Source organism: Podarcis melisellensis (assembly GCF_964234715.1).
Source record: "Podarcis melisellensis genome assembly, chromosome: 6".
Lineage (NCBI taxonomy): Eukaryota > Metazoa > Chordata > Lepidosauria > Squamata > Lacertidae > Podarcis > Podarcis melisellensis.
This window is the reverse complement of record NC_138538.1, coordinates 29,883,810-29,911,674: the sequence shown is the minus strand read 5'-3', so window position 1 is coordinate 29,911,674 and position 27,865 is coordinate 29,883,810. Positions and strand designations below refer to the sequence as shown.

At 42.4% G+C, this 27,865-nt stretch overlaps 1 protein-coding gene across 2 annotated transcripts in view; it reads left to right on the top strand.

The window, feature by feature from the left end:
* ACSS2 (acyl-CoA synthetase short chain family member 2) overlaps positions 1–27,865 on the top strand; it is a 55,759-nt gene that overhangs the window by 23,753 nt on the left and 4,141 nt on the right. The window contains exons 3-17 of one of the 2 annotated variants that reach the window (XM_081916843.1): positions 4,595–4,686; positions 6,348–6,451; positions 6,963–7,035; positions 8,928–9,003; positions 9,794–9,908; positions 12,126–12,164; positions 16,613–16,750; positions 18,284–18,454; positions 18,907–19,040; positions 20,537–20,669; positions 21,241–21,297; positions 21,743–21,823; positions 23,859–23,967; positions 24,704–24,772; positions 26,467–26,643. In XM_081916843.1, coding sequence (XP_081772969.1) covers positions 4,595–4,686; positions 6,348–6,451; positions 6,963–7,035; positions 8,928–9,003; positions 9,794–9,908; positions 12,126–12,164; positions 16,613–16,750; positions 18,284–18,454; positions 18,907–19,040; positions 20,537–20,669; positions 21,241–21,297; positions 21,743–21,823; positions 23,859–23,967; positions 24,704–24,772; positions 26,467–26,643 — 1,568 coding nt within the window. The remainder of the gene's footprint in view (positions 1–4,594; positions 4,687–6,347; positions 6,452–6,962; positions 7,036–8,927; positions 9,004–9,793; positions 9,909–12,125; positions 12,165–16,612; positions 16,751–18,283; positions 18,455–18,906; positions 19,041–20,536; positions 20,670–21,240; positions 21,298–21,742; positions 21,824–23,858; positions 23,968–24,703; positions 24,773–26,466; positions 26,644–27,865) is intronic. The other variant, XM_081916844.1, reaches the window with a different exon arrangement.

Below are 27,865 nucleotides of genomic sequence, written 5' to 3'. Positions count from 1 at the left end.
GCAGAAGACCTCTACCTTCTCTCCAGCTCCATGGTTGGGAGAGAAGCTGTGGGTTATTTAGCAGCTGCAAGTTAAGGTGTCTGGAGGTATTAAAGAAAGAAAGGAAGCTGCCTTATAGAAATAGCTAGACATGCAGACTAGCAGTGGATCTCTAGGATTTCAGGCAGGGATCTCTCCCATCCCTACCTGGAGAGGACAGGGATTGAAACTAGGACCTTCTGCATGCGATGAAACAGATGATCTGCCACTGAGCTGCTGACCTTCCCTATATTTCGCAAGCCAATGAGAGCCAAAACAGCATGCATCTCAACACCCCCATCCTTGACAGTCTTTCCTGCTCTATATTAGGAAAGGTGGGCAGGGGAAGGTGGACATAGATGGAAGGTGCTCAGAGCAGTAGTGGTCCCCAACTGGTCGCTCTCCTCACTAGCCTTTCCATCTAGGAAGGTGAGGGCAGGGGGAGGTTTTGGTGGTGGTTCTGGAAAGTATTCAGCACCCAGTCTAGCATGCTGCCCTTGTACCAGCACCAAATATTTGCTGTTTCTGTCATTGCCCAAATCTGGCACTTAATGCTGGTGCCTAAAATTTTGGATCTTGTGCTTAGGAATTTGAAAAAAAATGTTTTCCCAAATGCCAGCTGTTGTGCTTTCACCTGGCGGAAGGCAACTGAGAGTTGGCTCACATGATTTGCAGCTGACAATGTTTAATCCAGTTTGAATGCTAAGGGGCAGGGAAGTCAAATCTAGAAGTGTGATGGCGAAACCTTAGGCATGTCACTTGGTCATGAGCAAAAAGCAGGTTTATGGAACCTTTTTTTCACTCTCAGGGCCAGAGCAAAAACTTACCTTCACTCATGTGGGCCATTTTTTTTTTATATAGTTGCACGAGGCTCCCTGCCTGATATCACAATGGCATTGGCTGTCAGCTTCAAAAAAAGCTCTGTCAGTGTTGATCGGTGCGGTTGATGATCCTGCTTACTAAGTAACAGTTAGGAATGCAGATTAAGCTCCTAATTGTCCTTTTCGAACCATGTGATTACCTGCCCCACACCTGATGCAACACCTGATGTCAAGTGTGGGGCAGATGGGTATTGTTTGGAGGAAATGGCTTTGTGGGCTAAAATTAGGCCTGTAGGCTGGAGGTTCCCAACCACTGGTGAAAAGGGTTCTGTGATCTGCCAATAGCCAGACTAATTACAGTCATTAACCTATCTTCATTAAGGATGATACTATCTTAGCTTAATAAGTTGAGACATGAATGGGCCTTGGCAGTGGGTGTACAACCCCTTCGCTCATTCCTGTATAGTAGGAAATCCCCCCCCCATTTTAATAAGTCTGCATAACATATGTTGTTGTTGTTGTTGTTTAGTCGTTTAGTCGTGTCCGACTCTTCGTGACCCCATGGACCAGAGAACGCCAGGCACCTCTGTCCTCCACTGCCTCCCGCAGTTTGGTCAAACTCATGCTGGTAACCTCGAAAACACTATCCAACCATCTCGTCCTCTGCCGTCCCCTTCTCCTTCTGCCCTCCATCTTTCCCAACATCAGGGTCTTTTCCAGGGAGTCTTCTCTTCTCATGAGGTGGCCAAAGTACTGGAGCCTCAGCTTCACAATCTGTCCTTCCAGTGAGCACTCAGGGTTGATTTCCTTCAGTATGGAGAGGTTTGATCTTCTTGCAGTCCATGGGACTCTCAAGAGTCTCCTCCAGCACCATAATTCAAAAGCATCAATTCTTCGGCGATCAGCCTTCTTTATGGTCCAGCTCTCACTTCCATACATCACTACTGGGAAAACCATAGCTTTAACTATACGAACCTTTGTTGGCAAGGTGATGTCTCTACTTCTCAAGATGCTGTCTAGGCCTGTCATTGCCCTTCTCCCAAGAAGCAGGCGTCTTTTAATTTCGTGGCTGCTGTCACCATCTGCAGTGATCATTGAGCCCAAGAAAGTAAAATCTCTCACTACCTCCATTTCTTCCCCTTCTATTTGCCAGGAGGTGATGGGACCAGTGGCCATGATCTTCGTTTTTTTGATGTTGAGCTTCAGACCATATTTTGCGCTCTCCTCTTTCACCCTCATTAAAAGGTCCTTTAATTCCTCCTCACTTTCTGCCATCAAGGTTGTGTCATCTGCATATCTGAGGTTGTTGATATTTCTTCCGGCAATCTTAATTCCGACTAGGGATTCATCCAGCCCAGCCTTTCGCATGATGAATTCTGCATATAAGTTAAATAAGCAGGGAGACAAAATACAGCCTTGTCGTACTCCTTTCCCAATTTTGAACCAATCAGTTGTTCCATATCCAGTTCTAACTGTAGCTTCTTGTCCCACATAGAGATTTCTCAGGAGACAGATGAGGTGATCTGGCACTCCCATTTCTTTAAGAACTTGCCATAGTTTGCCGTGGTCGACACAGTCAAAGGCTTTTGCATAGTCAATGAAGCAGAAGTAGATGTCTTTCTGGAACTCTCTAGCTTTCTCCATAATCCAGCGCATGTTTGCAATTTGGTCTCTGGTTCCTCTGCCTCTTCTAAATCCAGCTTGCACTTCTGGGAGTTCTCGGTCCACATACTGCTTGAGCCTTCCTTGTAGAATTTTAAGCATAACCTTGCTAGCGTGTGAAATGAGTGCAATTGTGCGGTAGTTGGAGCATTCTTTGGCACTGCCCTTCTTTGGGATTGGGATGTAGACTGATCTTCTCCAATCTTCTGGCCACTGCTGAGTTTTCCAAACTTGCTGGCATATTGAGTGTAGCACCTTAACAGCATCATCTTTTAAAATTTTAAATAGTTCAGCTGGAATACCATCACTTCCACTGGCCTTGTTATTTGCAGTGCTTTTTAAGGCCCATTTGACTTCACTTTCCAGGATGTCTGGCTCAAGGTCAGCAACCACACTCCCTGGGGTATACGAGACATCCATTTCTTTCTGGTATAATTCCTCTGTGTATTCTTGCCACCTCTTCTTGATGTCTTCTGCTTCTGTTAGGTCCTTTCCACTTTTGTCCTTTATTATGGAAATCTTTGTACGAAATGTTACTTTCATATCTCCAATTTTCTTGAACAGATCTCTGGTTCTTCCCATTCTATTGCTTTCCTCTATTTCTTTGCATTGCTCGTTTAAGAAGGTCTTCTTGTCTCTCCTTGCTATTCTTTGGAAATCTGCATTCAATTTCCTGTATCTTTCACCATCTCCCTCGCATTTTGCTTGCCTTCTCTCCCCCGCTATTTGTAAGGCCTCATTGGACAGCCACTTTGCTTTCTTGCATTTCCTTTTCATTGGGATGGTTTTCGTTGCTGCCTCCTGTATAATGTTACGAGCCTCCATCCATAGTTCTTCAGGCATTCTGTCCACCAAATCTAAATCCTTAAACCTGTTCCTCACTTCCACTGTGTATTCATAAGGGATTTGACTTAGATTGTATCTTACCGGCCCAGTGGTTTTTCCTACTTTCTTCAGTTTAAGCTTGAATTTTGCTATAAGAAGCTGATGATCTGAGCCACAGTCAGCTCCAGGTCTTGTTTTTGCTGACTGTATAGAGCTTCTCCATCTTTGGCTGCAGAGAATATAATCAATCTGATTTCGATGCTGCCCATCTGGTGATGTCCATGTGTAGAGTCGTCTCTTGTGTTGTTGGAAAAGCGTGTTTGTGATGACCAGCTTGTTCTCTTGACAGAACTCTATTAGCCTTTGCCCTGCTTCGTTTTGATCTCCAAGGCCAAACTTGCCAGTTGTTCCTTTTATCTCTTGACTCCCTACTTTAGCATTCCAATCCCCTATAATGAGAAGAACATCCTTCTTTGGTGTCACTTCTATAAGGTCTTGTAAGTCTTCATAGAATTGGTCAATTTCAGTTTCTTCAGCACAAGTAGTTGGTGCATAAACTTGGATTACTGTGATGTTAAAAGGTCTGCCTTGGATTCGTATCGAGATCATTCTATCATTTTTGAGATTGCATCCCAGTACAGCTTTCTCCACTCTTTTGTTGACTATGAGGGCCACTCCATTTCTTTTGCGGGTTTCTTGCCCACAGTAGTAGATATGATGGTCATCCGAACTGAATTCACCCATTCCCGTCCATTTTAGTTCACTGATGCCCAGGATGTCAATATTTATTCTTGCCATCTCATTTTTGACCACCTCCAACTTACCCAGGTTCATGGTTCTTACATTCCAGGTTCCTATGCAATATTTTTCTTTACAGCATTGGACTTTCCTTTCGCTTCCAGGCATATCCGCAACTGAGCGTCCTTTCGGCTGCATAACATATAGATTACAGGAAAAAAAATTGTCTTCTGGGAGATAATCAAACCAAGAAGTCTTCAATTAACTTGAGTTTTTCATTTTGTCTGAACTGGGAAACCATGGCTAACAGCTTTAGGTGCCCACTTGTCTTTTCGGTGTCTTCTGCTGTATTTTTCTAGAAGGCTAGAAATATGACAAGATAAGGAATTTACCTGTTACACTTTCTGCAGGTTTTGTCCTTGTGCCCCTTTGAGAAATGTGGGTGAGCTATATTTGCTGTTCAGACTGGTCAGTCATAATTTGTCATTGAGTGTCTGTGTTCATAACTGATCCTTTTTTCCCCCTTGTAGGGAGGGGAATGAACCAGGGGAGTCCATGACGATCACGTACAGTGAATTGCTGAGTAAAGTCTGCCAGTTTGCCAATGTTCTTCAGGAGCAAGGTATCTGACTCTGCGGGAGTCTGCAAATTTGCTTGCCTCGGAAAGCATCCTTCCTTTCTCTGATGAGTGTAACAGGTCTTGACATCCAAGCCTGAAGTTGGGGAAGAGGTGGTGGGATTTTTTTTTTTTTTTTACAGTTGTGCTGCACCTCCCAAGTGCAGAGCAATGCAGATCAGGCTGCACTTTCATTTTGAGCTGAGAGGAGGGATTTCATTTGATATCATGCTGCAGCTTATAGGATTGCTTCAGAAGTATAATACGAAGGTCAAGACCCCACCTCTCCTCCACAACTTGGTAGAGGGGCAGAATTGTGGTGATAAATGCTGGAAATGGATTACCGATGTGTGCTAAACTAACTTGATCTTTGTGACTCTTAAAACAAAACAGCTTTGTAATAATTTGTACAAAGAAGGACACACACATACTTCCAGTATATTTTTATATTAAATATAAAACTGCACCACATCCATCCCAACATTGTTTCTGAGCAGAAGCATCTGTTCCTTCCAAACGGGGGCTTAAACAGAATTTTTGTTAAGATGTACTCTGATAAGATTATCTGCAGCTTTGCATATTCAGCTTTATAAATTATTATTATTTGATTCTGTATATTTGTATGTTTAACCATCTTTGCAATACTTTTTAATCAATGTCCTCTTGCTCGCCCTTCTGATTTTGCATACCTCCATTGATATGTCTTATTTTATACAGATGTGGCATAATGTTTATGGACAGAACATGAAGAAATGTAATTTATTATGCAGGGCAGAAACCAATGCTAGCAACAAATGTAAAATATGCGGAATATATGGATAGGTATCAGTGAAAGCAACAAATACGTTTCAAATGATTGTTCTTATTTGTTTGCTTGTTTTTATCGGGCAAACATAGTGACATGTGGCTCGTGAATATGTGGCAAGGTGTGGTCAAGTAAAGTTTTATCCAGCTTTAAAAAACAAATATCAGGTGATTGAAGGAATGTTGCCAGTAGTATCAATGGCTGGAACTACAAAATAAAATGCTGTTAATATAAAGTTATCTTTTTCAAAGGAAAGTAAAATGTAACAAATGTTTGCATATGACATTTCATAGTAGACACATCTGACCAGCAAGAGAACCCTTTGGTATATTTATATTCTAAAATGTTTAAATAGAAGCATATCCTACCTAGCCTTAGAAACTTCTAAATACAAAATGGTGACTTGGTTCCACTGAAGAGATAGTTACACTTTTTACTGGGGCTGTTGTGAGAATTTAACTTGTTAGTGTTTTGCAAAGCAACATGGACATGAAGGATCAGTGTGCTTCCTCTTCTTGGCTGAGGCAGCATTTTATTCTGTAGTGCCATCCCTTGATACCACTGGCAACGTCTTTGAAGCAAATATGCCCTTCTAAATTCAGCCACAATATGCTTCTCTTTCATTGGTAACCCCAGGGCAGATCCCATGATCCCAAGTTCACCCCCCCCCCTCAAAGTTTTCTTTGTTATGCATACACTTCTGATCTTTCAGGAATTGTATGCTTGTGTTTTTGAGCCTCCTGACTTCTTTTTTTCCAGCTTTGTTCTTTCTCATGGAATACCAGGGCCCAGGACACAGTGGCTGAATGGCAAAAACAGTGTCCGCTGTCTGGCATGAGAAACATCTCTTTCTCTTTCACAGGCATAAAGAAAGGAGACAGAGTTTCTATCTACATGCCAATGATCATTGAGCTGGTGGTAGCCATGCTAGCCTGTGCCAGAATTGGAGCAGTTCATTCCATTGTGGTAGGAAGGAGCAATTACTTCTGGTGTGATTTCTGTTCTTGTGGCTGCAGATGGAAATGAACAGTCCTTGTAGCAGAGAGCAACCTGAATTAAACTAACTTGTATCCTTGAACTGGATTTTTTATGGGGGGTGGGGTGGAATCTTGTTTTCCAGTTTAAGGATTTTTAAGCTTAGGTTTTTAGAGAATATTTTCCACGTTGACATTTGCCACCCCACTCCCTGAGCATTGCAGAGGATTCTGCAGAGTGTTCCAAGGCATGGTCTGTACATGTGGGGGTGTCAGCAAAGCTGCACATTGCAGAAGACTGGTAGCCATGGGCAAACTATATTTCAATGAAATACATATGCAATTCTCTTTGAAAAAAAACCTTGATAATCATCTAAGGAACTCTAGAGCACTCTAGAATAGCCTTTTGGAAAAGTTATGGCACTAATATATTGTAAAAGTGCCATTCGTTGAGTCCCTGTTCACAACTGCAAGTGTGATTAACCATGTGTTCTTGTTTTTAGTTTGCAGGTTTCTCGGCAGAATCCCTTTGTGAAAGGATCCTTGATTCCCACTGCTCACTTCTCATCACTGCAGGTAAAACAGTTCTCTTCTATACTGCAGGGCCCTTAATCTTATCAGAATACTTTGCAAACAAGATTGACCTTTTAATGAAAAACCCCATGTTCAGCCAACTTTATGCTCTTCCTCTTACTAGGAAGGAGCTATTACTGGATTGAACTGCAGTCCAGGGATATGTTTTGTCAGGGCACAAGCTGTGGGCAATACATCAGTTTCCTGATAAGGTGGAGTTTCATTATCAAAAGAGCCTCCTTCCACTGTTTGATGGTTTCTGTTGCTACAAGTAGTTTCAAAAATTGTGTCAGATTTCCTGGATGCAGTTCTGGATACAGTTTTAGGCTGCAATCCTATGCAGCTGCCTAGGGAAAAACCCCGCTGAAAAGAGTGGGACAATTCTAACTAGATATATGCATGGGATTGCATTCTTAGTTCATGATTTGACATTCAGTTTGGCTTTCCATGCCAGATAAATAAAAATAAAGGAATTTCCACATTCTGAAAGCATGCATTAACTTAACAGTTCAAACTGTTTCTGTTTAATTTTGTAACACAATAAATCAATTTCTCCAAGATCTGTATATTAGTCTCCTGCCACTTGCTACATCATGTCAAACTAAAACAGGGGAAAGTCCTGTAAAATCTTCTTCCTTCTGATTGTTCCCCATAGAACACTTCCAAGATTATTGCTCACTGTAAACATACAAGGTTGGCCCTATTGTTAGACAGAGTGATGTAACCACCTCAGGAGGAGCATCAACCCGTCACCCAGCCATTCTTGTGGAGCTCTCCAACCATCTCCATTCAGTTGGAGGGCAGAGTTATGTGTGGCACACAGCCTGTCCTGTACCCTGTAAAGTAGCCTGCTGTTCTTGGGTGAAATGGTGGGCGCTGTCCTGTTGCAAATATTTAAGTAAGATTGAGTTGCCAGTCCAGTTGAATGGGAGTGCCATCTTGTCCTTTGCAGCATAATGTGCTGGGCAGGCGCTGAAACCTGAGGCCCTTTCAGTAAGATAGGTTTCATTTATTCCATAAAGCAGGGATGGAAAGCCTGCAGTTGAAGTGCAACTCTCATCATTGCACATTCATGGAGAAAGCTATCAAGGGCTACCAGCCATGATGGCTGTGCTCTAGCTCCACAGTCGGAGGCAGCAAGTCTTCCTAATACCAATTTCTCCCCTACCACAGTAGGGGAGAGTGCTTGTGTGCTCATGTTCTGCTTCTTGGCTTCTCACAGGCATCTGGTTGGACACTATGAGAACAGGAAGCTGTATTAGATGGGCCATTGGTCTGAACCAGCAGGCTATATTCTTTTTCTTCTTCTTTTTAGATTTTCAGTTTTACAATTACATCATTTTCCATTCTTATACAGTAGTTCTTTTTTAGACTCCCCACCCAGCACTCCATGACAGTTCTTTGTACATCTTGCTTAGCTGCATATACATTAATTCCTTCACCTTATTTTTCACATTGACATAACTTTTATATTATCAACTGTTGGTCACAAGTAATCCCGTACCTGGAATTTATATTTGAGATCATTTTTTTTTGTAAATAATCCCCTAAATACTCCCACTCCCTTCTCATCTATTTATCATATTGATTTCTTATTCTAGATGCCATACTTGTAAGCCAGTAGGCTATTCTAATATTCTTATGTCATTGACCATGCTGGCTGGACTTGATAGGAGAGGGAATCCCACAACATATGGAGGGTCACAGACTTCAAATCCCTACCATAGAGGCCTCTACTGTGACCATGATTGGTCTTCACTTTAGCAAACTTTCTCTCGTAATTCTGTTGTTTCCATCCTTTCCTTTAAACCAAGATGTCCCTTTCTTCTTGTGACCTTCAAGTGCTTGCAGGCTGTTCTGGTGAGCCAGTTTAATGATTTGCTTACTCTCTGTAGATGCCTTTTATAGAGGTGATAAGCTGATTAACCTGAAGCAGATAGCAGATGACGCCTTGCAGAAATGTAAAGACAAGTAAGTCAGACTCCCTTTGAAAGTATTTGTTTCTTTGTGAATGTAAACGCATGCAGTTGTGGTCTTAAACACTATAGCATCCCTGGCACAGAGGTGTGGATAGAAATAAAGCTGGGGAAATTATGTGCCACGTAAATCCACTCCTTTTGAAAGATGCTCACTCTGTCCACCCCACAGCATTTTGTTTAGGACTATAATAACCTTTCTTGTAAGCATTTGTTCTCCCCTATCTGGTTAACTACTTCTGAAATGGAAGTTGCTGACTTTCCAGCACAAAATATTTGTCAACAATTAATTAGGGCAGGAAGTCAAAACATATCCCTACTTCAACGACTCAGTTCAGACATCATCAAGCCATGGGTACGAAAGCTTACCTATGGTTAAATGTTGTGTCTGAACTGCCAAACCATTGTTTGCATACAAGAGTTAGACATTCTGTTTGGAAGAGTGTTTGGAACCCATGGTTTAGCTCAGGGGTGGGGGCCCTTTTCGACTGTTTGACTAGATTTTTATCAGTTCCACATATGACATCATGATGACATCAGATGACTGATAGGAAAGTGGTTTGTCCATCCAATGAAGTAGCACCCAACAGTAAAGAGTGCTTAGCAATTTAGTGGTAGAACTTGGTGGATCCATATAATTTATCCAGCCTGCCTCATACTTCCATAATCAGCTGTACAGGTTCAAACTTGCTCAACCGAATGATCTAGACTCTCTTCTTGGAATTGTTGTGTGTTTTCTATTAAAATGGTTTGGGCTCATGACTTCATCTTCCCTCTCCTTGTAGGGATGCCCCTCTGCGAAGGTGCATTGTGGTCAAGCATTTAGGAAGGGAAGAACTGGTGCTGGATGGGCCAAGCAGCAAGTCTCCACCTCTCAAGAGAATCTGCCAGAGTGTGCAGGTGAGTTTCCTGTTGTAAATGGGTGAAGGACCTGTTTAAAGGCTTGAGCAGCTTTTCCTTATTTGAGAGATGATTGCATGTTTCTAATTATTTTGCCATCGGGAGTTAAGATTTGTTTTGCTCCTGGTGCTTCTGCCTGCCTTGTAGAGAACTAGGCAGAACTGTTTAGCATTGCCAGGAAGAAATGCTGTTTTCTCCCAAACAGCCCTTGCCTTGCAATTGAGATTGTTATGTGCGATATGGTTGTATAACAATCATACCCACTCACTGGATAGTGCCTGCGATATTGCTGCTGCCGAAGATTTGTGCTTTTAAAAGTTTACTTTCCTGGGCAAGCTTCACTACTGGATCATGAGACTTATCATCAGGTCCTTCAGCAGAAAACAGAAAAATGGAGCAAAGTTACACTTCGTCCTCGCTCTTCCCCACCCCCAGTTTCCTGCCATTCTAGAAAAGTTTATTCTTTAAAACTTTTATGGTGCTAAAAGACATATGGGCCTTTTCTCACTTACATAGCAAAATTAAGTTACTTCCACCACAGACAGAAATCTAAAAGCTAGCATGTGCTTAGTCCATGATACAATTAAAGGCCTGAAAACAGGACATTATTGTGTGCATCTTTTCTTTAAACTTGAGGCATAAAGTTGTCTTTGTGAGAGCAGCAAGCACACTAACAGAGTCACCTGTGCGATAAAATAAGAAGTAGGTGGGCTTCTCACCATGCTCTTGAATTAGGTTTAGATTGGACCAGGGCTTTTTTTCTGTGAAATTTATCAATGCTTGCAGTATGCAAGCTGTATTTACAATCAGAATTAGGATGGGAATCACAGGTATTTCCATTACATTAAGAGTGCAGAATCTATGCCCCTCCAGAGGTTTCTGGGCTGCAGCTCCCATAATCCCTGACCATTGACCATGCTGGCTGGGACTGATGGGAGCAATAGTCCAACAATATCTGGAGGGCAACAAATTCTTCATCTTGTACTACAGCAAGGTTACCTGTCTTTCTGTTATGTTTGTATGGATTCCTGCAAAAAAAGAGGAACTAATTTGAACATAACTCTGAGATAGTTCCTGCTTTTACTGTTGGTTTATCATCTGGGAAACCCTCAGGTTGCAAATCCATTGGCACAGTAACATTCTCCCTTGCCATGCAGACTTCCCAGAGCACTTCACTGTTGCTTGGACCCATCTCACTTACCTTACAAATAAGTTGTAACCCAATGTCCAACTTGCCTTCTACAAACTAATCAGTTTATCTTTCCACTACCCTCCGCAGCTCTTGTGCTGTTGCTGTAAACACCCAGTGCTAACTAGATTCCCTTATCACAGCACCAGGGGAATAAGAAGGAATAATATTTTCTGGATAGCTTCTGTAAGTGCAGAGGTTTCGAGTGCTGGAAGCATCTCTGTGCTGGAGATAATTCAACTTAGCCACAATCCTGTTGGAGAGCCAAGTGAACCTTCTCTAGAGGCTATTCTGTATTACAATATATTGTAATGCCTAGTGTGAACAGTGCTTGGAATTGAGGTTATGTGGTTCTGCCCTTGGTTCTGGTCCAGAAGCTTCAGCTATTTCAGAAACTTGCATCCAGACTAGTGATGGAACAAACCACTGCCAGTGTATGGGCAGTGAATACTTTGTTCACATTGTTTGATGAGCAACGTATTATTAATGGCTGCATTGATGAAAGTTGCTTCCTTTTTTAGTGAACTAGCAAGGACACTCCATACTAGGGCAAATCCTGTTCTGCCCCCTTTTTCTGCCTGTTCAGCTTCTTGGTCTTCACATTGATCTGGCTCTCTGCAGAGCACTGAGTGAAACCCATTTCTCTTTGGCTGTTTTGCATTAGTTCATTACAAGCCTATTGCACGCTCCCTTTTTGTGTTACCTTAGCAGTATAAGAACTGCTTTTCCATGGCTTCATCCTGCATTGGAAAGCACAGGCTAGAGAACCAGCCTGGGCTCTTGTATGCAGGAAGAAAAGGTCTGAAATGGAATCAGCCAAGAAGCATTGTCAGGGATTGACCCGTTGCCTGATCCCATGCTTTGCAGCTCATCCTTAGCATCCAAGAAGATGCGCTTTTGCATCCATGATGTGCACCCTCTCAGCTGCATCATGTCTTTCCTTGCCAGCATGGTATTTTAAAAGGTATAGGCACCCTAGCACAACTCTTCCACTTCTCAAATCTTATATCTTTGTGAATTTTTAACAGGAAAAAAAGACTGAGAGCTCAAAGAGAGTCCATCCCAAGGTATTTACTGTGTAGCAGAAGCTTTCTCTTGGCACCCCTCTGTTCTGCTTTCCCTTTCCAGCACTCCTCCTCACTTAGCTGCTCTCACTCTCACTGCACGGCACAGTGTGGCCTCCTAACCCCACTTCCATCAGTTGCATGTTAGTCATAGACATCACTGTCCCAAGGGTTGGAAGGGAGTGTCGCGATACATGCCATAGCCTGGGATTGTTTGGGAGGGACAGTGACTCTGTTGTAGTTCTAACACTTTCTTAGTATCTTCTTGTATATGCACATGAAACTTAAAAGGGATTTTACACAAAACCAACAGAAAATGTCAAGAGGTGGTGGAGGAATTCGGGTCCTTGTGATATCTCTTAGGAAATAAGCACAGCTGGGGTCCTGAAACAGGGTTACATGATGCACAGCATGTTCACACACTGAATGGCTTGGTGCACCTTCCAGGAGTTCTGTGCTCAGACCCCATTTCTTCACCTTAAAGCAGCTCGATGGGCTTGTGAAGTAGCCCATCTCATGCTTCCACCCTGACAGCTGAGCCAGCTCTGCTTCCACCAGCATTGTAGCAAATGATTACTATTGTATGTAACAGGCTGAGATGTGGCTCTTGCCTTTGTTGTACTCTTTCCCCTTCTTAGCTGGCTTAATCCGATCAAAATGGTTGCTCCTCTGCAACAAGGTTGTGTTGAAAAACGATTCTACAAGAACGAAGATTTTGCCACCAGCTTTCCTGTACAAGGAGATTTCTGTTACTAATCCTTGATTAGTAATTCTATTACTAGTAATTTCCTGATATTATTTTCCAGAGGTTTTGTCTTTTCTGGGAATTGGCTTGTTGCTTGATATTTGGAAAGTGAGCATGGTTTTGTGTAACCTTCGTGCTTAACTGAACTGCTGTGTCCTCTTCTCAAGCTGTAAGCACTCCAAGCAAGGATTTGGATACAGTCTTTGAGCGGAGAATGAAAGAGCGCATACAGGCTCCAGAAGGTGTAGCCTCTAGGCAAAGGCAGTGTGATGCAGATACTCCTCCATATGCACCTAGCACTCTATCCATTAGTATATGCAGCAGTGACAGTTACTACTGTTTGCCACCACATAACCAGTGCAAGGTCCTTCTGGTCAGCAGCATGTGCCCCACAGCCTGAGCATCATGCTTTGAACAAACACCCCCTGCTAAACACCCTACCAACTGTGCAAGCTCTAGGGCAGCTGCCCCCACACCAGATGGACAGTGAGTTGGATGCAGACTGACAGCATAGACATGTAACCACATTTTGCATTCTGGGCTTGCACCCTTGCCCTGGGCAGTTTTCCTGCTTACATATCATAGCACTACACTGAAAGATTTGTATTGAAACACTTGCTCAGTATTTTTTTTTCAGTAGACTTCAATACATGCTGCACTGGTGCTGTATCAGCTTTTAATACTAACCTTTCATCACTGTTCTTCACAGGGAAGAGGATTATTCAAAAATTGCAACTCACATGTTCTTTTGTTAAAAGTGTAGGGGGGAAAAGCTTAGCTATACAGGTAAGCTGCTGCTTTTTCTGAAAGGTGGCTTTATGGCTCCTTTCCAAAAATTTACCAGCTTTGGCACTGGACGTTAGGCTGTGCAAAGGGGGTGTGAGAGTCCTATAGATATTTGCATGAGGATATCCTGTTCCTGGTAGCACAAATACTGTTACGCCTTACGCAAACTTTCCACAGCAGCTTTCGACTGTGTTTCTCTTCCCCACCTCACCACTCATCAGCTCCCTAGACTGGGATTTTCAAAGATTTTAAAAAATTCAATGAAAATTGGGTACACGACACTGCATTTGTTTCATTTCAACAAGAATGCTTGTTTCACCTAATCACTCTTTAAAACTATATTGTATTGACTTGTTTTGTTTTCTCAAGCCAACTACAAAGTGGGGTTTGCAATATTGGCTTTGTACTGAAATCATCTTATAGTTAAGCCTGATGTACCCAGGAGAGGAGCTATGTAGCAGACTTTCAGTTTACATGATACACACTCAAGAATCCAGACTCACCGTTGTATAAGCATCGCCTTTGCATTAATATCTACTAGGGTGCACTGTTGTTATGAGAGAACGGATAGTGTGCTATAGAGGATATATTCATTAAAAATAAGAGAATTCTGTGGGCCCAAAGCACTCACCCACATGGAGGCTGCCTGCTGCACCTCTACAAGCATACTGCTCCAGCCTTGTCTACTTCCAGTCAGCTTCTGCTGGGGACAGCTAATTCTGCTGTTTCTTCCTATTGGGTGCAATTAAATGATCCAGTTGTGCCCAGTGTAGCTTAAAATGCTTAAAATGGCCCCCTTCCATTGAGATGGAGAAACCTGCAGCAGCAACACATAAAGAAACATGGTGAGGGCTCCTCTGGAGTGGGTAATGCTCATGGTTTTAAAAATGCTCCACTTCACCTGTCAGCTTAGGAAACACTAGTTTGATGTTTACGTTTTGCACACCAATGGTTGGTTGCTGAGCTGTTCGTTGTAATGAGATTTCTGCTTAGCTCCTTGGGAGCTGTTCTCCAACCATCTTCATCTGGAACACCAAATAAAGGTTATTTTGGAAGTTAGGTCCCATATAAATAAATGGCACTTCATCCGCAGTAATACTTTTAGCACCAGAATATGGATGCGTATAGTTTCTCCATAACTTAATGTTTTTTAATGTATCCATCCAGGTAGCAACGTGTAACTAGGAAGCAGTTAATGATGAGATTGCTGATAGAAAGACATTTAGACCTGTGCTGAGAATAAATGGCTGCAGGCCATTGGGCTTCTCAAAGGCCTGAAGCCAGGGGTGGTGAATGATGGCCCCCTAGATTTTGGACTACAACCACCTTCAGTCCCAGCCAGCATGGTCATGGATAATGGGAGCTGTAGTCCAGCAGCGTCTGGAGAACTTTATGTTGCTCTCCTTAGTATGGATGTATAATAACTGTGCTTCACTTACATAAAGAGAACATATAAAATGGCTCTGTGCATGGGTATTAAATGCCAGAACTCCTGGTCGATTTGCGGCATGCCACCTTAGTGTGATATTTCTAATTATCCCTTTGCCATTAACTCCCTAAGTGGCTCTTCCAAATCATTGTGTCTCAGAATCATAGCCCCTCTGGGGATCATAACACCGACCTACTTTATTTGGGGATTTATTCTTTATGTACTAATTTTTATTTTTTTAAAAAACATATTTATGTTCCTCCTCTCCATCACAATTGCCCCCAAGGTGAATATAAAAATTGCAAGAATAAAATGGTTGATATCAGCTGATCTACACTGGTGAGGGCCTTTGCTCATGAATGCACAGGAGTTAAAGTGTGTGTTGTACTTCATTTCAGAAACCTTTGTATTTCCCTTAGGCATTCTTGACTGCCATGAGAGAGTTTCCTTACCATTCCTGAATTGCTTCTTTTTATGCACCTTTTGACCACAGCACATGCACAGAACATTCAAAATGAAGTGGTTTGGATAGCTCTGGTCTCAGCAGATGAAGTTGAACTGGCTTATGTAAATTCAAGGACTTGTCTAAAATGCACTGAGATAATTTGTTCAAATTCATTAAGGGGCTTTCCTAATGCTACCCATTGTAAAGAACTATTTGTTCATGAAACATGAAGATGAAAATACAGTTATGCATACAGGGGAAGACAAATTATTGAAGTGGTTTATAATTATATGAAACACAGTGGGAGACACGCACTGGGAAAAACTATTAATAGTTGCATATGAATTTAGGATGTGCACACAACTGTTCTGATAGACTTACATATTCACTAAAGCCAAGCGTGCAGACTTGGTGAATATTATTCCTGATCCATAGGGCTGTTGGTTAAGAGAATTCTAATAGTTTCTCACATCCCCCCCACCAGAGACTTTGTTTGACCTCGGGCAAGCTTGTATTTCAGCCTTCCAGTAAGAGTAACCTACCTTACTGGATTGTTGTGGCGATAGATGAAAGACTGTGAAGAACTTGCAGATCAAGTTTATATATATGTGATAAACAGCATTACCAGTAATAATTATATTTTCTCCTGCACTACACTCCTGTAGCTATTGCTTAGGCTCTGACAGATGTTCAGTAGCCTTTGTTTGCTACTTGGAAAAATAACAGCATTTAACAATAAGATCAGTATTATTAAGGCAGGATCACTAAGATTGTTGAACTAATGATTCCACAGTTTTGGTTAGGAGGTCAAAACTGCTCATTTAAACAGATGTCATGGTGTGTTAACACTGTAGTTGTACTCCTGCAGCTATTAAGAAAGGAAAACGCTTTTAAAAATAGGAGAAAAGCTGAAACGGTGAAGTAGAGTTCTGCTTTAGAAGCCAAAATAATCAATTAAAGTGCAAGAGCTCCAAAGCTGGGTTTTTCCGACCATCTTGCTGTCTTTTAAGTGTTATGTGTGCCTCTTACTATGTGGTTTTCTTCAGATACCTTGGAATTCAGAAGTCGACCTTTGGTGGCACAACGTTATGAAGAATTCTAGCAAGGAGTTTGAGCCTGTCTGGTGTGATGCGGAAGACGAACTGTTTATTCTCTACACCAGTGGGTCAACTGGAAAACCGAAGGTATGTTCCTTTATTCTGATCCTGTGCCAAAGCATGAAGTGAAGAGTTAATATTTACTTGCCAAGTCACACTCGCTTGCTGTTCACTCTGCTGTGTGGACGCTTTGGATCCAAATGCTTACTGTTTTAATGCTTTCACAGTACTGGTCTGGAACCAGAAATGGGCCCTATCTCTACGAATACTTGTAACGTTAGTGCAACATTCATTACACATTAGTGTAACGAGACCTCTTGTATTCCAGGTGCTCTAGGAAGGGGGAAAGTTCAGTGGTAGAGAATGTTTTGCCTGCAGAAGGTCCCAGGTTCAGTCCCTCCCATCTCCCCATAAAAGGATCTCTGGTAGCAGGTACTGTGAAAGTTCTCTGCCCAGAAACCCCGCCTAGCTGCTGCCAGTCAAAATAGATGCATTGGGCAAGATGGAGCAGTGGTCTGACTTGTTCTGTTCATGTGGCCCACTGTGAAATTCTGGGATGGTGGCATTGTGTGTATATAAATACATGCAGGGCGCAGGACTGGCCACATGTATTTTTTGAGCAGCAGTTGGCATAAATAATTGAAGGAGGCACAGAAAGCCTAATACATTTTAGTCTTTGCTATACATAGCACATCTACACATTACAGGCTTTTTTCATAACAACATATGCTTCCTAAGCCTTGTATACATCTGTTTAAATTCACACGAGATAAGAGTCTGTGCATAAACTCTGATGTGTTTATTTCACTGCTTGCTGTACAGAGCACTCACTTTACTGAATTTATGTGGTCAGTGGTTTGATGACTACAAAAATATCACATGAACTAATTTGGTTACCTCTCAGGGCTGTGTTTGGGATTGGTACCACTATTTTCGCATTTAATTATGACACTGCAAGTAAACATTGCAAAGAAAAGTACTTCATGGTGATGTTTCTCTGTAAAAGGCAGTCATACCGCTTACCCTTGTGTGTGATTGAACTAATGTTATGGTTATAATGTGGTTAATGATACAGTAAAAATATGTTTCCTTCTCTCATGCTGAAGATTTACTGATGCGGTAGTGCTTGAGTAAAACAATGGCTGGATCTAGACACATCAAAGTAGTGTTTCAGTTAAATGCATTGTAAATTTAAACAGGGAAAACAGGTAGAGAAAAACAGGACTCCACACTGCCATCTGGTGGCACAATGTTATATTGAAAATACAACACATATACAGTGGTACCTCGGGTTACATACGCTTCAGGTTACAGACTCTGCTAACCCAGTAATAGTCCCTCAGGTTAAGAACTTTGCTTCAGGATGAGAACAGAAATCGCGTGGTGGCAGCGCAGCAGCAGCGGGAGGCCCCATTAGCTAAAGTGGTGCTTCAGGTTAAGAACAGTTTCAGGTTAAGAACGGACCTCCGGAACGAATTAAGTACGTAACCAGAGGTACCACTGTAAATCGCTTTTTCTTTACCAGTCTAGCTGAGTCCAATGTTGCTGTATGGTTTCTCATATAATGGAAATCAAGCCTGTAATGTTCTGTTTAATTTCAGCTGGTTTTCTTTGTTTCAGGGTGTTGTACATACAATAGGTGGCTATATGATTTTCACTGCCACTACCTTTAAATATGTGTTTGATCACCATCCTGAGGACATCTACTGGTGTACGGCTGACATTGGATGGATAACTGGCCATTCCTACCTCACATACGGACCTTTGGCAAATGGGGCAACCAGTGTCTTAGTAAGTTCTGTGGTATGTGGGGGCTGTATGAGGGTGGGGGAGGGGGACTAGAAGCCTTGCCAGGCTTACACAAACCAAGTATGAGTGCCTTGGTCAAGGTTGAATTGTATTGGTCTTGTCAAGCAACATCCTCATTGGCAAGAAAGCAGCTAAACAAGTTAGGTCACTGATGATGACCATGGCTCCCCAAACCACGTTTGCACTGAGGTTCATTGCTGGTCAAGTTCTTCTTACTGTCATTCTTCACAAGTACCTTCTTCGGATTTGAGCCAGGCAGACTTGCTGATTCAAATCAAGTCATGAATGTTCCCCAAAGACCACTGTGCTCAGTAGCATTATTTAGGCTACAGAAATATTATAGGGCTGCAAATTTTTGCACCCCACTTGCTGGAAGCAGCAGGTGGGGCGGTGGGTTTCTTCTTCTCGTACTAAATGACTTGCTTTTTGCTCAGTTTGAAGGGCTTCCCATTTACCCAGACGTTGGTCGTATGTGGAGCATCATTGACAAGTACAAGGTGACCAAGTTCTACACAGCACCCACTGCCATTCGCCTTCTCATGAAGTATGGAGATGAACATGTCCGGAAGTAAGTAGGACTTTAGGCAAAACAGAGAGTGATTTCGCTAATAATCTTCCAGCATTGGGAATATATAATCTCAAACATGCATCGCTCTAGAGAAAAGCAAACCCTAGAGCAAAGCTAATTCCTCCAGCCTTTTCCTCAGGAACAGCGTTCTTGTTTTACATTTGTTCTATAAGATACAAAGCATAGGGGCCAACTCCTAGGGGCCATAGGGGCCTTTCGGAGGCCCCCAATCAAATATATGAGTGGGTTGCCCTTCCCCCCAGTTGATGGGCATTGCCATTTTTATTTTTTTATACATAATTTTTATTGTTTTAAATCATAACAAACAAAAACGAACAGCAATTTACACCTTGTTGTCACAAATTTCTTTCTATAAGACTTCCTTCAGCTTCCCCTCAAATCTTCCATACCTTAATTTAGTAAATTCACACAAATCCTAGCTTATATTGACATTATTTTCACTTTCCTTCTTTTTCTCTTTAGACAATATTCCAGCCTTTTCACAGAGCTCTTTTAAACCCAACTAGCGTTATCTGACCTTCACTTATATTTTCCAGATATTCCACGAATTTTCCCCAATCCTCAATGAACCTTTGGTCTTTTAAATATCTAATTTTCCCCGTCAATCTATCCATCTCCGCGTATTCTAGTAGTTTTCCTCTCCATTCCTCAAGCGTCGGTATGTTCTGTTGTTTCCAATTTTGGGCCAAGAGGACCCTTGCGGCCGTTGTTGCATATTGAAAGAATTTACTATCATTGTTCTTTATATCACTTCCTGCTAGGCCTAACAGAAAAGCCTCCGGCTTTTTCCCAAAGCTGTATCTTAATATACTCTTCATTTCATTATATACACTTTCCCAAAAACCTTTGATCTTTCTGCAGTCCCACCACATATGGAAGAAGGATCCCTCTTTTTCCCTGCATTTCCAGCATTTATTGCAGGTTTTATATATTTTTGCTAATTTTGCAGGTGTTATATACCAACGGTAGAACATCTTCATAAGGTTCTCTTTTAACGTTGTGCAAGCTGTGAATTTAAGATTTTTTTTCCAGAGTTTCTCCCATTCTTCATAGTATATATTATGGCCGATGTCCCTTGCCAAATGGGCATTGCCATTTAAATGGTGTGCATGCACCACATCATGGGACTGATTCTGTGGGGCAGGGCTTACCTCCCCCCCAAATATTTTATTTAAGTTGGCACCCCTGATATAAAGACAATGTGGGGAGGACAGTGAGAAAAGGGGGAAGGGAATATACTTGGCTGAATCTTGGTGCTTAGTTTAAGCCCTGATGACTGCTAGAAAAGGTCTGTCTGAATCTCACCCCAATTACTGTGCTTGCTCTTGACAGGAGGCTTTTGTCGGTTTCGGGCAATGTTCTCCTTGTGCTGCTTGGCACTCTCCTTGAAGGGCCAGCTCTAGAACTGCAAACCATTTTTTTTCTTGTAGAGTTTTCCTCCCACTCTTTAAAAACCTATCTGCTTCTTATGGCAGGTACAGCAGGAAATCCCTGAAGATCCTTGGGACAGTTGGGGAGCCCATAAACCCAGAAGCTTGGCTATGGTACTATAGGGTGGTTGGCGAAGAAAGATGCCCTATAGTGGATACCTTCTGGCAGACAGAGACTGTGAGTTATTTGGTTCTTGGTTCCCTTTGTGTCTTGTGAATGATCTGTCTATTTGCCTGTGTGGGTGTTAGGATTTTCCTGCGCTCTCCCAAGTACTAGGTTTCAGGCAGCATTCAGCTTGGTTTTGCTCAGAGTAGACTAATTGAAGTAAATGAACTTTAATTAATGCCCATTAATTTCAGTGAGTCTACTCTGCATCAAACTTAGATGAATACCACTTTTTGAGTGGAATTCAATATAGTGGTAAGTGGGGTACGTGGGGGGGTCAGGTTTTCTCCCCTCCCTCACCCTGCATGCCCTCTAAACCTGTTCTGCAGGTTCCCCAATCCTCCACAGTCAATTTAGGGGTGTGTGGGGTATGCGGAGCAAGCAGGCCGTGTTCTGTACATGCAACAACTTAGTTGAATTCCACCTTTTTTGAGTTTTTGCCCACAAACTTGCTACAGTTTTTCTGTAGCAAAAGTACAGTTGCTTGGATATGAATTGCTGCTACCTGCTGTGCCTTGGTACAACTCAGCTTTTCCTCCACTGCCTGGTATTGTTGTGACTGTTTTGGGTTTCTATCCTGCAGGGTGGCCATGTGTTAACTCCTCTCCCTGCTGCCATACCAATGAAGCCAGGTTCAGCTGTAAGTATAGATCTGATTGTTCTCGTCTGTTTGTGCAGCAGTACTTTTTGTCCCCCGTCCCCCTTGGGCTTTGGCACAATAGTTCCACTAATAATCCTCTCACAAACAGGCAGATAAATGCAAATTATTTTATACACACTTGCATGTTTTAAAGCATTTTCTAAGGCAAAGCCAAAGTGGGATGATAGGCTCTAAGTGAATAAAGGTTTTCCTTCCTAGAAATTGACTTATTTGCTGACCAGAAGCTTTGGGTGTAATCTTAAAAGTTATGGAACCTTCAGCAGTGAATTATTTGGGGATGGGAATGGACCAGTGGAAGAACTTAGCCCAGATGTGAAAACAAGTCTAAAGTTCCTTTTCTACCTTCCACATGTCTGCTTTCTCTGGGGGTTTAAGTTTGCATTTTCCACTTCTTCCAAATCCTACTCTGAATATTCCTTGGCAGACGCTTCCTTTCTTTGGGGTGGTCCCTGCGGTGCTGGACGAGTCTGGGGAGGAGCTGGAAGGAGAAGCAGAAGGTTACCTGGTAAGAAAAATTGAAGTTTTTATTGCTGGGTAAATGCAATCTGCGTGTGGAGCTTCATGGGCTCTATATAGTCATTCCCATTTTGCATTAGTTCCATGTGTGGGATATCTGTCCCTTAACTGCTTCAGACAGTGGAAGCAGAGCATAGCAGTCATGGCTCGTTACCATTGATAGCCTTATCCTCCATACTATTAAAGCTATCTAAATTGGTGGCCATCACCACTTCCTTCAGAAGCAAGTTTAATACTTTAGTGTGTGTGTGTGTGTGTGTGTGTGTGTGTGTGTGTGTGTGTGAGTGTGAGAGAGAGAGAGAGAGAGAGAGAGAGAGAGAGAGAGAGAGAGAGAGAGAGAGAATGTGTGCATGCACACACACACACAAAATAAAACTTTCAGCTTGACCTAGTGATGTATTGGCAGCCAGTGGTATTACTTTAATAAACGTGTTGCATGTTAGATGCTGGTTTCTCTAGTATGCAACCTAGGGCAGCCCCACATAGAGATTGTTCCAGTAATCTCTTGAGGGTACCAGTGCACAGTCTGCTGTGACAGCTATCTGTATCCAGGAATTGTTGAAACTTGTGTACCAGCCTAAGCTGGAAAAAGGAACTCTCAGCCACTGGAGCTACTTGGGCCTCAGTTGACGAGGATGGGTACAGGTATAACCCCAGACTACAGACTTGTTCCTTGGGGTTGGACTCGAAGGCCCTTGTGGTCTCTTCCAACTCTATGATTCCTTCAGAGAAAATGCGGCTTTGTTTGGAACTAGCAATTGACCAATTTCCTGGATCTGGGCACCACTCATCTTAAGGCCCTCCACCTTGCCAGGATTCAGCTTCAGTTCACTGGCCCTCATCCAGACCACTAGTGTGTCTGGACTTAGTATTGCTAGTTCCCCAAAGTTAGCCTTTTAGCGAGTACATGTGTAAGATACATATTCACTAGCAGATAGGGTAACCAGAGTGGGAATAATACCTGCCTAATTCTCAGGCTGCTTTGGAATGGGGTGGTGTTTGGGAAAGCAGTGCAGAGGACAGGGGTTCAGCCCCTCCTTCTCACATTGCTGCTGCTGTCTCAGTCAAAATTTGAGTCCTTGGCGGCTGCTCTTTCTAAAGCAAAAAACACACACCCCAGAAAAAGTTGGAAGGGTCTACTGTTTAAGCACAGAGCGTGGCAACACCTCGGCATTGTAATAAGTTCTGAGCTCAGCTCTGATCAGATCAAATTTCGCTCTGGGAGTGAAGAAGATTTGAACTATCAGAGTTGAATTGATTTTACGCAGGAGACTGCAAGTTGTCTTTCACCAAGAGCAAAGGATCATAAAATATATCTGCAGAATGGACCGTTGCCCAGAGCAGAGTCAAAGTGCCAAGAATGTGCATGGGTTGCTTGGGTGCTGTCCAGCTTCTATTTATGAAAGACGATACCATTCTGTATGTTCGTTTAATAATTACGTTGTAGAGGGCAGTTTGTTTCTTGGTGAGCTAACAGACCTTAAAGGCTTCAGGTTGCGGTTTGCGTAGAGAGAAACAAACCACAAGCCCTAGTTTCCATGCATTGACAAGCCAGATTATTGTCATGTTTCTGGCTTGTTTCCAGCATGGAACAGTTGGGAGGACCACATTCCCAGGGTTATGCCATGTTATAATTGCGGTTATCAGTGGCATATCTTAAGCCTAAACAATACATGTTGTATCAGACCCACGGTCCGTCTAAGCCAGTTCTCACAGCAAGACGTGTGTAACTCATCTTGATCCTCAGTCACTAGTATTCAGAGGCAAACTTGACTGAATGGGTATTTGAACTCTGGTCTCCCAGGACAAAGTCCATCATTTGAGCCAATGCCCCATATTGACCCAACACCCAATGCCCTGTGTGAGCATAGCATTATACAGTATTGAAACCTTTGTGGAAGGAGAGGAACAATTCTTTGGAAGTAAGCCACAGCTTCACATAGGACAGAATGCTCAATGCAATTTAAGGGCATGGTAAAGAAACCCACATTTAATATGTTCTCTTATTTGTCCTCTCCTTTTAGGTTTTTAAGCAACCCTGGCCTGGAATAATGCGCACAGTGTACAAAAACCACCAGCGGTTTGAGACCACGTACTTCAAAAAGTTCCCTGGTTACTATGTGACCGGAGATGGTAAAGTTCTACATGGAATCCTGTAATATTGACAGTAAAGCTTGCGCTTCCTGTATAATGTGGAAGGGATTAAGCATGATGTATAAAAAAGAGGCTTCCTTTGTGCAGCTTTTTTTTATTTCCAGCCCTTCCATCTGAATTCTCTTTCTAATATGAACTTAGAGCTTATATGTATGGACTAGGTTTGATTTGTATTTGGGTTTTGTGAGCTTTTAATTTGTAGCCCTGGAATGAATGCTCAGATCTTGGCAACAAAGGCAGGAGGTCCCTTTATGAAATCCACAGTCCACCCTGCTTGACTCCCTGAATTAGGAGCAAATTGTGGGAGAGGGCATGTGAGTCACAAAGGATATGGGGAACAAACCCCCTTTGGCACCCTTTATTTACATCAATTTGATTTGCCTGAAATTTGATTTGGATACTGAAGTTCAGCCCTGAAATATGCAATGCATAGGGTGGGGGGCTTAGGAATTGGTTCATTGGGCCTTTCCTTTCCCATTCATTCATCTTTGCTGGTCCCATGTATTTACAGTTTGGCAGCAGGGCTTCTGGGCAATGAGGTGTGACTACTGCCTTTCATGTTACTCTTTTTTGCTGCCTTATGTTTCTTAATAATTAGTGTCATTTGTTCCCATTGTGCTGTGTACACCCCACCCCAGTTCTCCCTAGATGCTTTTTATCCTAACTGGCTACTTTATAAGGGTCAATTTGCTGGTTTGGTTTTTCCCCCTGTCAGGCTGCAAGAGAGATAAAGATGGTTATTATTGGATCACGGGTCGAATTGATGACATGCTGAATGTTTCTGGTAAGAACAAAATATTTGTGGAAGGTTTCAAGTTTCTTGTAAAACTCTCCCAATGATATGGTAGGCCTTTTTGACATGATATGCCATCCTAGGCTCGTTTGGGAGGAAGAGCAGGATGTAAATTGAATCAATCAAAAAATTTGGGGGTGGGGTGTGTGACATGTTTTCCTCTTCAATACTGTTTAAAGCATGTGGCTGACAGAGGGTCAGCCAAGGATGAATGAGATGCTTGGGCCAAAAAAGGTTAGACCAGTGAATGCAAAAAATCAATAGTGACTGTGCTTGCATAATCAAATTCTGGCTTGATAGGCCAGGATACGTTTGAGCTTCATGCACACACATGCAGCCTTTACTCTCACTCTTGCTTTGTGTGAATGGGGAAGCAGAGCAGGAAGCTGCAGTTAGACGTTAGTGCCTGATTTGTGCAAACTGGGAACTATGGTCACTGTCATCAAAGCAACAAGGAAGCCTGGCTTGTTTGGAAGCCATTAGCCACCCGTGTGGTTTATACATAATACAAAATTATGGTTAAAAATGGTTTGTTTTTCTCCTTGTGCAAAGCATGGAGTGCAATGGAATCATAGGGCTTGATGCAGGTGCATAAAGCTTACCTGAAAGCAGCCAACGTCTGAGCCCATCCCCTTAAGAGATTCTTTCTACTTTATAGTTTTGTCTGCCCCATTTTTCTTAGGAATTTTAATGTTTGTACAGTGGCAGTGACTCCAGTGGCAGTCATGGGGTTTTCAGGAAGCACATAATATTAGCTGCAATGTGACCTTTTGGTTTCCTTTCATAATGGTCCAAAGAGTCTCCATAACTCAAATATCTGGGCACTTGAAAGCTCTTATCTTTTCAGAGATTGAAATATCTAACATTTACATGTCTCTGGTTTTTGTTTTTATAATTTATCATGGTACACAGTACCATATCCGCTCAAGCAGAATCAGTGCAGGCATACTCTTTGGGGAACTTCAAGGAGTCTTCTCAACCAGATAGACTAGAGGAAAACACATTTTCTTCTTTTATCTCACGAAGTCCCAACAAAATACAAAACAAACTCACCAAACTAAGAAATGGTTTGCTCTACTATTATTGGCTACTTTTACTGTTTTTCAGCTTTTACAAATTGTACTTTGTTTTCTCCCATAGTACCTTTCTACAATGCTATTTTGCAACATTTACAGCTTGACCAAGATTTTAGTGTAAAGGTTTCCTTTTTTATTTTGGTGATGATATTTCTTTGGCAATATGCAATCTATGCCAATGGATAACCATGTTGGCCTCAGCTAATAGAATTACCTTAAGCCCTAGCCTTCAGCATGGGTCTTGGCTTGCTTAGCTATTTATTTTCATAAAATTTATATGATGCTTGATTGCTCAAAACAAAACTTCATTTTACAAAAAGAATAAAACAATAAGTTATCAGTAAAAAAAAGACAGTTGAAAGCCACCATATAAAATATTCAGAATTTTTTTAAAATAAAAAAAACCAATAAGCTAAAAACTAGATTAAAACCAATGTCAACATGGATAGGCTTTCCTAAATGAAGGTATTTTCAGCAGGTGTCGAAAACTGTACAGTGAAGGGGCCTGCCTGATGTCAATAGGCTTTTGTGGAAAACCTCTTGAAAAGTGAAGAGGCCTGGGTAGCAATGCCAATTTAAGAAAAAGCCCCCATTTCTTTCTGTTTGCAGGGCACTTGCTGAGTACAGCAGAAGTTGAATCTGCTTTGGTGGAACACCTGGCGGTTTCAGAGGCAGCAGTAGTAAGCCACCCGCACCCAGTGAAGGGAGAGTGCCTCTACTGTTTTGTGACACTGAAGGATGGTCATGACTTCACAAAGAACTTAGTTGATGAACTGAAGAAACAAGGTAACCTTGGTAGACCATCACATGTCGCTTGGCAAAAGGGCCAGAAAGCCCTTTTGGATTTGTGAGGTGGGTGCGGGAGGGGCAGGCTAGCATGCTGCGCATGGAACAAAGGAAGCCATCTTAGGCCAGGTTAGACTTTTTGTCCATCTGGTCACATCCCAATGAAGCTGAATGTTGGAAGAATTGGGGGGAAAGAAAAGGAAGTACTTCTTCACCCCACATGTAGTTAAATTATGGAATTTGCTCCCAGAAGAGGCAGTGATGGCTGCCAACTTGAATGGCTTTAATAGTGGATTAGAAAGAAAATCATGAAGAATAAGGCACAGTGGTTATTGCCACTGATGGTTATGTTCTCCTCCTCCACCACTGTCAGAGGCAGTGCGTTTCTGAATAGCAGTTGTTGGAAACCACAAGAGGGAAGCATGCTGTAGTGCTCAGGTCCTGCTTGGGTGCTTCCCATGGGCATCTGGTTGGCCACTGTGAGATCAGCATGCAGAGCTAGATGGGCTTTTTCTTTGTCCTTGGTATTATCTGGTCCAACTGGCAGTCTCTCTGGAATATCCAGCGAAGGACATTCCCTTCACTTCTTACCCAGTTCTTTTAAAACTGGATATACTAGGTATTGAATTCTGGACCTTAGGCATGGTAAACATGTGCTCAGTTGCTGAGCCAGGATCACATTGGTGGAGCGGATGTCACACCAGCCAGTTCAGCAAAAGGAAAGCTACCTGCTGGCTCAGATTTTCTCGTTTGGAGATCATTCTTCAGCTCTTCTAATCTTCCTGAAATGAAGCCCCACCCCCACAACTTGCATCATCCCACAGCCTGGCTGGCAGGACAGTTTTCAAATAAAAGGTTCATTGCTTAGTTGTCCCAGAAGCTAAATTTATCTCTGCTGGCCTTATTGCCTCCCACATGTTGCTCTCCTTGCCAGCTGGCACCTGACTTGAATACATAAGGGCAGACCGCATGGCCCAAACAGGGTGTGGGTTTTGCAGTGGCGAGGCATGCACAACAACCCTTCCTTTCCCTTTGACAGCAGAGTTGCTGTAGAGGAGGGTGGGTTTGCACAACAGGTTCGTTTCCAAATTGGACTCTGGGGTAGCGGTATTTATCTGACCAAAGTCTTACGGGAACAGAAATGATTCGACATGTTTTTAATGAGCGGAGCAAGACTTCCCCAGAGTGGCTGCTTTTTAAAACAGGCCTGTTGGTGTTAGTT